This window comes from Haliaeetus albicilla, chromosome 26 (genome assembly GCF_947461875.1).
Source record: "Haliaeetus albicilla chromosome 26, bHalAlb1.1, whole genome shotgun sequence".
Lineage (NCBI taxonomy): Eukaryota > Metazoa > Chordata > Aves > Accipitriformes > Accipitridae > Haliaeetus > Haliaeetus albicilla.
Window position 1 is genome coordinate 22,161,579 of NC_091508.1, and position 14,442 is coordinate 22,176,020.

At 39.8% G+C, this 14,442-nt stretch overlaps 3 protein-coding genes across 8 annotated transcripts in view; 1 reads left to right on the forward strand and 2 right to left on the reverse strand.

The window, feature by feature from the left end:
- Positions 1-12,652, forward strand: part of GAPVD1 (GTPase activating protein and VPS9 domains 1) — a 32,832-nt gene extending 20,180 nt beyond the window's left edge. For all 6 annotated transcript variants that reach the window (XM_069771396.1, XM_069771395.1, XM_069771399.1 and 3 more), the window contains 11 exons: positions 17-104; positions 1,213-1,293; positions 1,954-2,076; positions 2,572-2,701; positions 3,109-3,218; positions 3,878-4,037; positions 4,518-4,705; positions 6,095-6,308; positions 6,896-6,968; positions 7,848-8,045; positions 8,766-12,652. In XM_069771396.1, coding sequence (XP_069627497.1) covers positions 17-104; positions 1,213-1,293; positions 1,954-2,076; positions 2,572-2,701; positions 3,109-3,218; positions 3,878-4,037; positions 4,518-4,705; positions 6,095-6,308; positions 6,896-6,968; positions 7,848-8,045; positions 8,766-8,906 — 1,506 coding nt within the window. In that variant the 3' untranslated portion in view covers positions 8,907-12,652. The remainder of the gene's footprint in view (positions 1-16; positions 105-1,212; positions 1,294-1,953; positions 2,077-2,571; positions 2,702-3,108; positions 3,219-3,877; positions 4,038-4,517; positions 4,706-6,094; positions 6,309-6,895; positions 6,969-7,847; positions 8,046-8,765) is intronic.
- RPL35 (ribosomal protein L35) overlaps positions 1-14,442 on the reverse strand; it is a 152,643-nt gene that overhangs the window by 114,695 nt on the left and 23,506 nt on the right. The gene's annotated exons all lie outside the window — the stretch shown is intronic.
- Positions 1-14,442, reverse strand: part of HSPA5 (heat shock protein family A (Hsp70) member 5) — a 100,403-nt gene that overhangs the window by 27,436 nt on the left and 58,525 nt on the right. The window lies entirely within an intron of this gene.

Consider the following 14,442-nt stretch of genomic DNA (forward strand, 5'->3'; position numbering starts at 1 on the left):
CTCTGCCCTTCTACAGATTGAAGAACGAAAAGACAGTGATGATGAGAAGTCTGACAGAAACAAGCCCTGGTGGAGGAAACGTTTTGTGTCTGCTATGCCCAAAGGTAGGATCATGTCCATCTGGTTTTGGTACTTTATTAAGAGGGCATGGTGCCTTTATTATACCTTTAGTCACTTTTATGGGAAGCTTTTACAGTTTCACTTTGAAAAGCTGACCAGATTGATGTAGATTTGTTACACAGTAATAGCTGTCCTGTTTAATTTTGAGAAATAAAGGATTCTTATTTATAAAATTGCAAGTGTTGCTGTAAAGAAAGAATTATTGAAATATAAAGTATGCAGTACCTATAAAAGAGGTGTGTAAGCTGAAAGGAATTTGGTTAGGCATTGTGTTATCTTAATCATTCGATAACCTTGGAATCCTTATGTGAGGCCAGTCATTTCGTAGTTGTATGATATTAACTTCAGGGCAGCTTCACTGAGAACTAGTCTTAATTCTCTATGGATGGTAGTGTGCTAGTTGAAGGATATTGATAACTTAGGGTATCTCTTGTAACACGGCATGAGTGGAAATTAGACTTTGGCTATTTACAAAGTAAAGCTTGTGCAAGATAATATTTTGCTTTCATGCTGTGAATAATGACAACTGGGGATGGAACAATGTGTGCAATATTAGAAATTCTTGCCTTTTTTTAAAACAGACTTTCAGTTAGAAAAGAACCAATGTAATCCTTGCAGTCTCTGTGTGACTCTAGATAATGTTATAGTATTTTAATACCACTTTGTTTGCTTTTCCATTTCACAATGTGCTGACTTTGCATCTTCTCCCTGAACTTACTAGTGGGAACTAGTTGCCAGAAAAGATTCATGTCATTATGACCAATATTTGAGTTAGGACTATTGGTAAACTAAAATATAAAAAAATATGTAAATAAAACTGGGAAGCTACCTGACTCCCTTGGCTAGTATTTGCCTAGAGTGTACTGTACCTGGAAGGCAAAACTGTTCTGCCTGGCTCATGGTAGCATGTTTGTTAAAGGTAGAGCTTACTACTTATGATGACAATACAGTTCTGTTCCACCCCATAGATAAGCTTATGCTTTTATTAAAGTTTATCTGATGACAAACTTATGCATTAGCCACTTTCTTAAAGTTTCTTCAGTCTGGCCATTATCTCAGAATAGTCTTTGATAAGGTACCTTGCATTTTCAGCTCCTATTCCATTTAGAAAGAAAGAAAAACAAGAAAAAGACAAAGATGACATGGTGCCTGACAGATATTCAACACTTCAAGGTATGTGAATAATATCATCATAGTAATTTTCTCTCATAACGTGCCCTCTAGAGTTCCAGAGTGCCCACCAGGTATCTATTTACAGAAAGGTATATGCTATTGTAGTTAATGTTCACAACTGGCTTTCTGAATAAGAAAGTGGATAAAGACTTCTTGACTTGAAGACTGTTTTTAAATTGCCATGCTTCTGTTAGTATGTATAGTACTGGATTCTCAACTCAAGCTGTCTTTTTTTTTTTTTTTTTTTCTTCATCATTATAAAGCTCCTATCCTTATCATAGCTGAGCTGTAAGGATAGTTGCAGACACATTCCTGTAATAATTATTTAAGTGCTAAATTAAACATGGTTTGAACCTGGGTGTTTAGTTTTCTGTTTGCCTAATCATTTCTAGAAGTCTTCAAATATACAAGAACCACTTGCGTAAACAGTATAAATATGCTAAGGATCTGGCTTTATTTGTTCACTTTCATTGTACTTTTTTTTTTTCTGCTTTTGCTTCAGACTTTGTAAATATATTTGAATTGTGGTTACAAGAAACACAAGCAGCTATTTGGTGTGGCTAAAAACAAGAGTCCAAACGTGTAGGTCTAAATTTTTGTATTTGCTTTCAGTTGGCACAATACAAGGTTAACTCCTGTTGTTTTTAATTGTCTCTTCAGATGATCCCAGCCCAAGGCTTAGTGCACAGGCGCAAGCTGCAGAGGACATTCTGGACAAATACAGGAATGCAATTAAGCGAACCAGTCCTAGTGAAGGAGCCATAGTGAACTATGACGGTGCAGGTGAGAACCTGGCTTTTATAATCATCACCAACATAGTTTCTCCTCCTTAAAGATAAAAACACTTCAGTATTCTAGACCAATGTTAGTACTAACAGCTGAACAATGTGAGCTCTAAACCAGGAACATTTTGTCAAATAATCTGTGGGACAGTCCCTCAGTGACTGGGAATTAATATTCCCAAGGACAGCTCTTTCATATTGCCATTGAGGTGGTGGTTTGTTAATAGCACATCTCTTACCAGTTTTGTTTGTTTGTTTGTTTTAATGGATACTGAAGTATATTGCCTTCCAAAACAGATGCAGTTTCTTCTTAGTGATAGTAGATTATATATTTTTAATATACTTTTTCCACTTATTCAGAACAAGTTGTTTTATTTGCTGTCTCTGTTCCCCCATGACCTTAGAATAAAAAGAAGGAAATAGAGAATATTAGTCTAGTTTCTTCTTCTGACTCCTCTCTTCAAGTGTAATGTTGTTTTTTTTTTCATTTCCGTAGAGGCTATTGGGGATGGTGAGAGTATGCATGACTCTCCACGTGATGAGGCTTTGCAAAACATGTCTGCAGATGATCTCCCAGACTCTGCAAGTCAAGTAGCACAGCCACAAAGTTCTGCTTTCTCCTATAGGTAAATACATTTGCAGGTTTAATCTTACCCACAAAGTAGAATTAAAAGCTGAAGCCATGTGACTGTTCCCATGAAAATCTTAATATGGATCAATTGTAAACTTTTACATGCTTTTAGTTTTAGGCCATATTTCCTCAAACTGCCATATTTCCACTGATGAAGGGGGGATATTGTAACGTGAGAGGACAGAGCAGTGCAGTGTTTAGGAAAATTCTTTTGAAACTAGTCTAGTTGCTGTATCAAAAGAACTGATATTCTAAAGTCTTGACAACATTGATACATTAAAATTAATGTTAAATAACTTTTAGGCAGTATTTAAAAAAACAGAAAAACAAAAAGTTAAGGTTGCTTATTGAAGAAGCAGACCTTGCAGCAACTTTGTTAAGAAAATATTTTTCTTCTTTAAGGGATGCAAAGAAGAAATTGAGATTGGCTCTTTGTTCAGCAGATTCTGTTGCCTTCCCAATGTTGACACATTCAACAAGGAATGGTCTGCCAGACCACACAGACCCTGAAGGTAAACATTCTTTATACTTATGGATATTTTGTATTGTATATGTCTCTTCTTTTCTCCCATCTAATGGCACTTAGACTGCACCATTTATGGTAACTTCTGTTTGGCATAGATACCAAAGGCGTAGGCCACCTTTTGCCCACCAAAATGTTTTCTTTCTTACTCTACAAACAAACCTGCCAACTAAATCTGGTCTAATTTCTTTTGTAATGAAGTATCTCAGATATACTGCAAGGTAGAGCGTGAAGATGTAGAATAGACTCCCAAAATACAGGTGCTGTTAGGAATTGTGCTACTGTACTACTAGAGTAACTTGTATCATTTACTGACTCTTTATGTTGACTTAGTATATGTGTCTTGTGTTTGCATCCCTCCGTTCATTCTAGGTTTATTTGCACACAGGTGAATTTGTTACCTTATCTGGTCCTCTTCACGTTTCAGTATGGTTCTAAATACTAAATAAGATAGTGATATGAAAACGTATCCCTTGATATCTGCAAAATTCGAAAAGACTTATTAAAATGTTCTTAAAATAACACTTACTGCCTAATGTACAGAAGTTATGTTTTAAACTGTTACGTGTTTCTCATATTCAAAACCAGTTTTGTTTTCATGATGCTTACAATTCTTTTCCTTAATAATTTTCCTTTGTTCTTTATTAGATAATGAAATTGTGTGCTTCTTGAAAGTTCAGCTAGCTGAAGCTATTAACCTCCAAGACAAGAACTTGATGGCCCAGCTACAAGAGACAATGCGATGTGTAAGCCGCTTTGATAACAGGACCTGTCGAAAGCTGCTGGCATCTATTGCAGAGGACTATAGGTAGTTTGTTCACTATCTTATTATTAATGGGTTTCCAAATGCATATATTTGTTCACTAGCAGATTGGGAAGATCCCTTTTGCTTTAAATTGTTCTTCGCCAAATCAGGTTATTACATCTCTGCTTCCCCACAAAATGATGAAATTGTCTCACCTATCTGTGAAAGGCTTAAAAAAGCTTGGACCTTAAGTTAGTCCAGATAGTAATAAACTCGGGTTTAAATCAATTTGTGGCTAATGTTCAGCTCTAACATGCAAGAGATGCTGTTTGGAGTTTGCTTTAATCTAGCATTCTGGAGTGCTGCAAGGGCAGTGATTTCAGTCAGAGAAATCTGCATAAAATAGAACTTCTGAATTCAGGTGTTATCTTTGTTTTAAAAACAACAGGTTGAAGATTCCTCTTGCACTGCAGCTTAACCGTTTATAAAGCTATTAACCTCTATCTTTATTATGAATCTAATGCAGAGCACTCCTTGTTTTAGGAAAAGAGCTCCATATATCGCTTATTTAACTCGGTGTCGCCAAGGCCTGCAAACGACACAAGCGCACTTGGAAAGGCTGTTGCAAAGAGTTCTGCGAGATAAAGAAGTGGCCAACAGATACTTCACTACAGTATGTGTGAGGTTACTGCTAGAGAGCAAAGAAAAGAAAATAAGGGAGTTTATTCAAGGTAAGATTAATGCAGACTGTGGAATATTTATATTCCTTTACTCCATATTTAGATGCTGGCTCAGGTTAATGTTTCAAAGCACAACTTCTGATCTGAGGAGCAGATTCCTAAAACGATTTTCATTTCAGCTGGCCAATTAATGGCTCAAATAGACAGATTACTGTGACTTAACAGTATGTTGTGCAGCTGAGCCGTGGTAACTGTCTGCATTTTTCATGGGCTAAGAGAATGGAGGTAATTTGACCTCACTTGGCCTAAAAAGTTATGCTAAATCATATTATCTAGCATCTGCCCCATGGAAGAAGCATGAATGCTATTAATTATTTTAGATCTATTAATAAATGATAAATTAAGTTGCAGCATTCGGTCCTCAGTACAGAACCTGTGGTTGCCCCTTAGAAGATATGGGGAATAGTAGTAGTATGAATGAAATTAATCAAAGATTCAAAAATACCATGGCATAAGGGATAGCTGCACCAGGAAGAGAACTCTCTCAAAACAGAGTCACTTAAAACAAACTATTTCTATGTTCTCTGTGCACATACCTGGCCTAATGAAGTACATAAGAAATTTAGAGTCAGTTCTTGCTCCTGGAGCATATAGTGCTGCATATTAAATGTGCCTGAATAGGCTAGAATTAATATGAAAACTTATATATACTGGGATTAAATTTCTGGTGATAAGATTCAGTGACCCAGGAAGGAGTTAAAGCCCTTTCATTGGACAGAAAGGAGACAGCTATTTGTGGATGATCTAAAACAGAAATTGGCAACTGTGGCATTTAGGCTGCTGGCAGATGTGAGTGGCAGTTGTCTTCTGGTGGAGAGTGCTATAAATATGAAGCCGATGAATGGCCAGTGATTTGGTCATGCTGCATTAACTTGGCTGCATCACTCATTCTGTATTTTGTAGATAAATATGAATGTTGCAACTATGCATACTTAATAAAGGTAGGGGTAGGAAATGGTCCACATGGGTTTTCTTGATACCTTCCCCCACCCCCCCCTCCTTTCAGCATCTGACAACTTTGCATGCACTGGTTCCTACCAGCAACTGTTCTAGTGATTGTTCTGGGCGTTATCTCTGTGGGTGGCTGGAAAGAAGGCATAAGAACTGGTACTGCAGAGGAAGTGATTAACACAGTATCAAGTAGAGTATTTTGACCATATGCTTCGCTAAATGTGTTCTATGTGCTTTTCCTTTAATTCCTCCATTTATTTCAAGTGTTCCTGCTTGTATTTCCCTTACTGGCGCGTGGGCAAAACAGAACCTCAGTGCTGCCTGGCAAGAAGTCTGAAGTAGATTCTGGGCTCTTCTTTCCAGAAAAACCTATCAGAAATAATGTTTTTTACTTAACTGAATGTTCTCTCTCTTTTTACTTTTTATCAGATTTCCAGAAACTCACAGCAGCAGATGATAAAACAGCCCAAGTGGAGGATTTTCTTCAGTTCTTATATGGAGCAATGGCTCAGGATGCCATATGGCAGAATGCCAGTGAAGAACAGCTTCAGGATGCACAATTAGCTATAGAACGCAGTGTGATGAATCGTATTTTCAAACTTGCGTTCTACCCTAATCAGGATGGAGATATTTTGCGTGACCAGTAAGTTAATGTAATTTGGAGTACCTGGTTTTTCTTTTGCAGTTGGTGCAGATGGAAGCTGTGCAATCTTCATGTGACAGACTTGACTAAGTTAGCCATGCCGTACAAACTCATGTTTTCTTTTAAAACATTTTGTAAAAGAACGTGGAAGTGCTTTAGCATCATGTGCAAAAGTTTTTGTGTTTGCAACAAACTGCTAGTACAGAATAAAATTGTGAATTTAATGACTCGGGATACAGACTTTCAGATCTGCAAGTGTGTATGCTGATAGAATGATCAAAATCTGCTTCAGGACTCCTTCCGTTTTCATTTTGGTACAGTATTTTCCATGCATTTGGGTTTTTGGCTTTTGTGTTTTAGAATGTACGCTGTCTGAATGCTCTACTGGCTGTGTGGTTGTACTTGATTGTATAGCAAAATCCTCTGCACCTCTTACTGACCTTGTGTCCATTAGCTGTAGGACCATCATGATTATATGCATTCCTGAAGATCTCTCTCATAGTATCAAACTTAAAACTAGTGGGAAACTCCAGGGGACTGCTGGCTGCTGCTTATTTTTCACTCTTGTTTTTTGTGTTTGTTTTCAGGGTCCTTCATGAGCACATACAGAGGTTATCTAAAGTAGTGACTGCAAACCACAAAGCACTTCAGATACCTGAGGTAACAACTTCTCCTTTCCTTGACTTCTGTGTGTGTGTTGGGGTGCTTGGTTTTGATTGTGTTTTGGATGGGGAGAGGGTTGTTTCGTTTTACAGTTAGAAGCATTGCTTTTCTATCTGTGACAGCTGAAGTATCCTGCAGGAAAAACATGCTGTACCCATGCTTTAGTATCATCCACTGACTGATCCTTCCAAATTCATTTTTTTCTGATTTTACTACCTCTGTCCTGATAGTAAGATTTAAGAACTAATACTACACTACACTAAGATGCAGTAACTTTCTGATAATTTGCTTCAAAAGACAAGGTTTGAATCCTTTATGCTTCTAATGTGATTCATATGCCATAGCTGTTGTTTACAGCTGTCAAGTTCTTTCTGAACTAGCCAGAATTAATGGCACCTTGCAGATGTGTAAATTTGCCCAGTGCTTTCACTTTTCTCATGGTAAATAGGATAACTAAAAGTAGGTTGGTAGGCTTAAGAAGTCTGTCAGAGGCTGGATGTTTGCAGCCTTACTAGTTCTCAGTTCAGCACTTGAACTGTATGACTCAAAACAGTGAGTGTTCATAAAGCTGCTGATATGGAAGACTGAGATGTACAGCTCTACCTTCATTTGAAACAATGTGCTGGAGAAGTCAGGAAGAAGCACAGGCTAATTATGTTAGTTGCACACAGAGTGTTGGCTCCTTGTAGTTTTTTATTATAACACAGTAGGAAGCCACCTTAGTTGTGAGTGTAATGTAACCATCTTGACTTAAAGCTTCCCATTTCTCTGGAGCCTTGCTCCTGCCTGCAAGTCTCTGGTACTTCAGATCCTCTGTGGTGCACAGTAGTAGCTTGGACAAACAAGAACTGGCAGCATGTTGGGTTTTTTTCCTAGGTGTATCTCCGGGAGGCACCATGGCCATCTGCACAGTCTGAAATCCGCACAATAAGCGCTTATAAAACCCCCCGAGACAAAGTACAGTGTATCCTGCGAATGTGTTCAACCATCATGAACCTGCTTAGTCTGGCAAATGAAGACTCAGTACCTGGGGCAGATGATTTTGTTCCTGTTCTGGTCTTTGTCCTCATAAAGGTGAGTTCTTTTGCAAAGATCAGAAACCCCAGCTAATTCTTGTAATAAACAAGCAAATTTTAGGAAGAAAAATAATGCATTTGGGTAACTGGGAGCATGCTAGACTCAAAACCGGATCTAATTCAGCAGGTTCAAATAGAAATATCAGAAATGTGGTCACAGTTACGGTTTTTGAATCCAAGCAAGCTTTGCATTTGGAATGAAGGAAATCGGGGTGCAGACATTGTGTGTGAAGTGGGGGTGTTTTTGAGGTATGTCCACCAGCATCTGTCATCTGTGCCTGCTTAGTGCTGTCCTCTTTCCGGACCAAGATCCACACTAGGACTGACTTGTGTTGTGTTGCTGACCTTTTTTGACATATAAGTGTTTGGAGAATGGTCTGTCATGTCTAAGATGCTAAAACAATAGGCTTTTCCATGTGTTGAAATCCTTGATGACTTTTATAGATTCTGCCAGTGTTACCTGTCGTCTTGGCCTGCTAGTCATTTTTCCTTGTTGGAAAAATGCTTCTTTCATCAAGTCTAATGCCTTCTGAGTGTGTGAAATGGGGAAGGTCTGGATAAACAGTCACTACCCTACAGATATGTTACATAATCATATATTATGAATGTGTGACGATTCCTGCACAAATAGAATTCTATTTCTATGCTGTATCTTATAATGTTTTATGTTTAGCTTTGCAAACAAACTGTGAGTATCTCTTTCTTCTTTAACCCTCAGGCAAATCCACCTTGCTTGCTGTCCACTGTTCAGTACATTAGTAGTTTCTATGCCAACTGTTTATCTGGAGAAGAATCATACTGGTGGATGCAGTTCACAGCAGCAGTTGAATTCATTAAAACTATTGATGATCGCAAGTAACTCAAACAGCACATGTATGGGCAGACTGTTAGCAGAAGAAGAGTATATAAGAATGTACAACAGCTGCAAAAGCTGAAGAAGAGACTTTCCTTGTATAATACTGTACAGAATTGAGGCATTTTAAAACACACCTTTACTAATCAAATTAATTTAACAGATTTTCCTCTTCTCTTTTGGTTGTGTTTTTCTCCCCTGTAGATACTGGCACTGTAAAAGGGACCACAGTTTTCAGGTATTTTGGAATCTCAAAACATGCAGAAAATTCTTCATGCTTTTTTCACCACCCCTCTTCCTGAATTCTTACTCACATGAATAATTCACTTCATTTAATTTCTAATAGAAAACTGAAACAAGAATCAGGGCAACCACTTAGTATACTTTCTAGCTTAATACACCTTTTATTAATAAAGCACCAGCCACACTGAAAGTTTGTAGTAGCTGACATTAATTGTCAATTATATTTCACCTAAATTTAAAATCTGAGAGGACAGTGTAAATATTATATAACTATATTTAATGCATTGCAATTATCTTTGGACTCATTATCCTTTGAATAAACAAGCAAAAGCCTCTCTGACCTCTAACAGGTTGTGACATACTGTGTTTTGGTAATGAAAGGACTTCCTCAAAAGGCTAAGATTAAAAAAGGGCAAACAGAACTATTTATTAAAATGTAATTAAGATTACTGAAATTTCTAAAACTGGAATTTATAATAGGGCTTGTTAGATAGCTAAACATTTTTTGGCTAGGGCATTAGGGTGTTATAAAGGTTTGGATATATAGAGGAGAGGGACTGTAAGTTACAATAGATAAGTCTAATATAAAAAAGGAGAAATAAAATACCTTACTGTAATATTTTTTCTGAGATATTGTGTATACTGTACAAACCCCAAACAGAGATCCTTAACAGAACCTTGGACTGTAATATATATTTTGATTAGTGACATTAAATACATATGCCGGGGTTTCAGTGAATGTTTTTACTAAATGTTCTTCGTGTTGTCTGCTATGCAGCAGTGCAAGTTTTACTGTTCATATAAAATATTTTAAAATATAACACTGTTCTTTATGAAACATATCATGACATCAGTTCAGGGTGTTTTATAGATTTCTCACCCCACCTTTCCCTTAAACTGACAATTACCAATTTAAAGAAGTTTTTATGCACAACACCACATGGATTTTTCATGAGTGAAATGGTCTGAGTGATGGCCAGTGGTTGTTATCTGTATATAAGTACTCGCTGTTCTTTTTTAGCTAGAATTACAATGAAAAAGGACAGCGAGCATTTAACTTTTTCATATCAGTATTATTTCTTGCTCTTCCCAGAGTGTTCATTGCACTTCTGACAGAGGGATATGTTAAGACTTGGTGTCTCTGAGTAGTAAAGAAAACAAAATCTTTCTCGCATTCTTTTCAAAATATGATCAATGATTTTTTTTTGGGGGGGGGGGGGGAATGGAGGCGTGTGTGTGCATTTTGATGATTAAAACCCGTAAGCAACTAGTACTTGGGAAAATCACTTGGTTAATTGAAATTAGAGCAATTTATGTAAAGTATCAAGTGCTTGATTTGGCTGTGCTACTTGTCAAGGCATAATTAAAGAAACTTCCTTTCTAGGACTCTAATATGTAATTCAGTATAGCATTTTTGCCAAACTAATCACAGGTGAGAGGGTGGGATGGCAACTTTTTTCTTTTATTTATAGTCTTTCTCCTCTATTAGAGACTTGATTGTGTGGAGGAGCAATACTCGGTAGAAACAAAATTCTTCTGATCTGCCTTACTGTGGTAACTAAGTCTGTGTAGCATTGCAATATTCTAGTTATTTAGCCTTGATGCGTTTTTGGTGCTGAACATGTAACTTAATATTGCAAGCACAGCCCTGACCAATAACACTCAGTAGTGAAGCACAAATATGCCCTTGAAGATATGGCCAGATCATATCTAAAAGCAATATAAATTTATTTATATTGAAGTGTCCTGTAATATTTAATTATTACTTGAATATCTGAGATGTTAAGACCGATGTATGAAAGTTCTTTTAGTCCTACAGTTTGGGTTTTAGTCAAGGAGAGTATTTATACAATCTTAAAGAAGGCACAAAGACACTTAAGTTGGTGATTACCCTGTGTGTTGCTTCTGTTTGCAAACTTGGCAAGCAGGATTTATCAACACCATCAGGTCTTTCAGGTTTGCTCTCCTTTATGGAAGGGGCAAGAACCATTTCCTTCACAGTTTTTATCACTTTGTTTTTCTGTGTAGAAAAATACTTCAAAGAACTGGAGTCTTTTATTATTATTATTATTTAGTTATTTAAAACCCGTAAGTGTTTCAGTAAGCCCCAGATGAGCTGAGAGTCTTCATAGCAAGATGGTCCTTTGCTTCTTTTTTTCAACCTACTCTGAAAGTCCTTTATGTAGTCTTGGTAGGTGTAGTTAGAGAATTAGGCTTTCCAAAGAATTAAAAACCTTCCTGTAATGTCCTCTTACTATTTTCCTCTGGTGTCCCATAATGTTTTGTTTTAAAATGATAAATTACATGTATAGGAAGTGATGTTGTTAGGTTTTGGTGTGCAATAGTAAAGGTGAAAAGACAGTACATAAAGGACCAAAAGTAACAGAACTGCTGCCAAAAGGTGCCAGCCAACCATGTACCTGTTGCTGTAAACTTGGTGCTTTCTGTTAATTAAATTACTTCAGCCACTGAAGGATGAATGGAACATTTTGGGGAAAGAGTAGGGGGAGAGGTCATTAGTAGCAGATTGCAGTCATGGAGTTAGGGCTTGGTTGTTGACTTCAGCGCTGGTTGTCGGCATGTCTGGAGGAAATGCCAAATTAAATGATGGCATGGCTCTGCCTATTAATATTACAGAGGTGGTGTTTTCCTTTTTAGGGTAGAGGAGTCAAAGGAAATGGCTGGGTTTTTTTCATCCCTAGGAGATTCCTTTTTGCTCCTAACCTTAAGTGAGATTTCTCTTTAAAGCTTTTTAAAATCCTCTTTAAGGAGAATTGGAATGTGTATGGCCTATTAAGTATTTGAGTTTAAAAGTTTTTGTTTTGAAGACCTTATACTACCAAATGCTGAATGTAACTGCCATAAATTTCAGGAAAAAAGCCACGAACGTGATCCTGTTTCCTGTAGGTGAGTTTCTGGTGAGCATAGTGTTGGTTCGTATCGCGTGAAAACGTTAATGTTCTGTTAAGCCAAATTCTCGCAGAAGTTTGAGAACTCACTGCCATGTTGATGCTGAGTAGTACGTGCAGGAAGGGGGTTCAAACAGGAGCAGCAGGAGGAGGCAGGCCCGTTCAGCAGCAAAGCTTCAGGCAAGTGAAGCGTGTGTGTTTGGCAGAAGTGTAACTTGCGTGGCCGTGCTGTGGTACAGACTGTGCAGCCTTCGGCTGGCAGCGTGACAGGAGAGCTGGAGCAGCAGGAAAGCAGTGGACAAGGAGGGGGAAGAATACTCTTATTTGGGTAACAGCTGGTGACTTGGTTGAGCCTGTACTACTTGAGAATTAATCTCTGCTGAGTTAGTAGTGTGTGTTCTGTACCTTTTAATTGTGCTTTACCTCTATTTAAAAGCTTTGTACTGCCTCTCCTCTTTGAAACTGGTAAAGCCTTTATAAAATTTAAATTAATGAGCTTGCACAATCTTGTATACAGGAACCCCATCTTGTCTCTAACGTGATTATTAATGTATTATTCTGTAAAAACTGATTAAAAGGAGAGCAGTTTAACCGCCTGGATTTCATGTTTCTGCCTTGTTCCAATGCGATCAGCAGTTGTGCTGGAGATGGCATTGCAAGTGTGAACAGCTTACCACTAACTTTGTATGGTTTCCAGTTTCACATCGCTGCTGTGTTGTACCCTCAGACCTTCTTTCATGCGTGCACCGACAGCTTGCGGGGAGCGCACAGTGGCAAAAAAGAAACAAGATCCAGTTAGTGGGAGAGGATGCACTGCCGAGTTGGCTGCTTAACACAGAGCTTTTCAGTTTGGGGTTTTTTTTAATCATGCAGCTTGGCTGTCCTGGTTGCTTGAGGGGAGAAAATAGCTACCGGCTGTCACAGCACTGTGAGGTGGCTCATGTGGGGACAGGCACCAGGACCATGTCTGTTCCTCCGCTGTGCGCCATTTCATGCCTTCATGGGAGTGGTCAAGTGCAAAAGTACTGTGTTTCAGTCATGTTGTTTCTTAAGAAATGTTCACATCACCTACGAGACAGTAGGATCTTGGTGGCCACCGTGCATCCACCCCGGTCCTGCTGCTTCGCCCACCCGCCCCATTCGGGTGGGCGAAGCAGCAGGACCGGGGTGGATGCGCGGTGGCGGTGCGGTGCTGCCGTGAGCTTGGTCCCTGCAGTGTTATTGACCTTGATTCTCTCTCATTTGCATCCAGCATTTTTCATCCTCTGGAATATGGTGTTTGGGGACCTTTCCATCATTAAGTGGATTTACAGCAATTTCCTTATGTGTTTTCTCCAAGGGATTCTGTTATGAGAGGCACATTAAATCTCCATTAATACCTCATTATCCGACTGATAAGATTACCATGATAATGAGGCAGAAATTCTAATTGTTTCACTTCTTATTGTGCCTTTCATTAAATCATATACCTGGAAGTTGCTGTCGGAGAGGGGAGCTCAAGCCTGCAGACCCCAGGAGGTGAACCCGTCCCTGTGCACCCTGGTCCTATCCCTCGGCGCTTGAGGGATGCTGGGGCATGCCGGCCTTTCCTCCTGGACTCCTGTGCCTCCTGCCACGGCCTTTCCTCTACGGCCATGCTACCACGAGGCCTTATGGGGGCCCCAGGGCCTTTGGTAACTTGTCCTGGGGAGCATGTTTTTGGAGAGAGCGTGTTTTGCACAGCCCCGTGCGGTGGTTTTGCACAGCCGCTTGCTCCTGAAGGCGTTTAAGCTCAGGGGTGCGCAGCCTCCTTCGGAGCTGTTACAGCCCATCAGGTCAATGATCCATGAACTAAAAAGTCTCTAAGCAGGAGCAATTATTGTCTATCATGTGTCAAAGGCACCCGTATTGACCCGGATAGATGGAGCCATTATGGCCTGTTGAGTCAACGATCCATGAACGGGGAGTCCCTGGGAGCAGAGGTCTCGACATGCCACGCCAGCACAGTCACGTCCGTCCTGTCCGTCACTGCAGGGCTGAGGGATGCGCGGGGTGCCGGGGCAGGGACGGATTTGGGGAGTGGGGCCAGCGGGGATGCTGTGGAGAACCACTGTGGGCAACGTGGAGCCAGGCTGGGGTGGGAGAACGGCTCTGCTGGGCCCCAAGGTTCCCCAGGGGCTGAGCGGCATCTGCACCGGCCCCCCGGTCCGTGCACAGGGCTCTGCTGTGCCCAGCACGACCTGAGCTCTGGCTCCAGGAGGGGAGAGACCCTTGTGGGGCCACGTCGCTTGCCTGCTGCTGCTGAGAGCTGCTGCCTTGTCCTGGCCGGGAGCCCGTGGCCGACCTCATCGGCCAACGCTGCGGGGGCCCCGCTTGGTGCCAGATCCGGCTCCACATCCACCAGCTCCGAG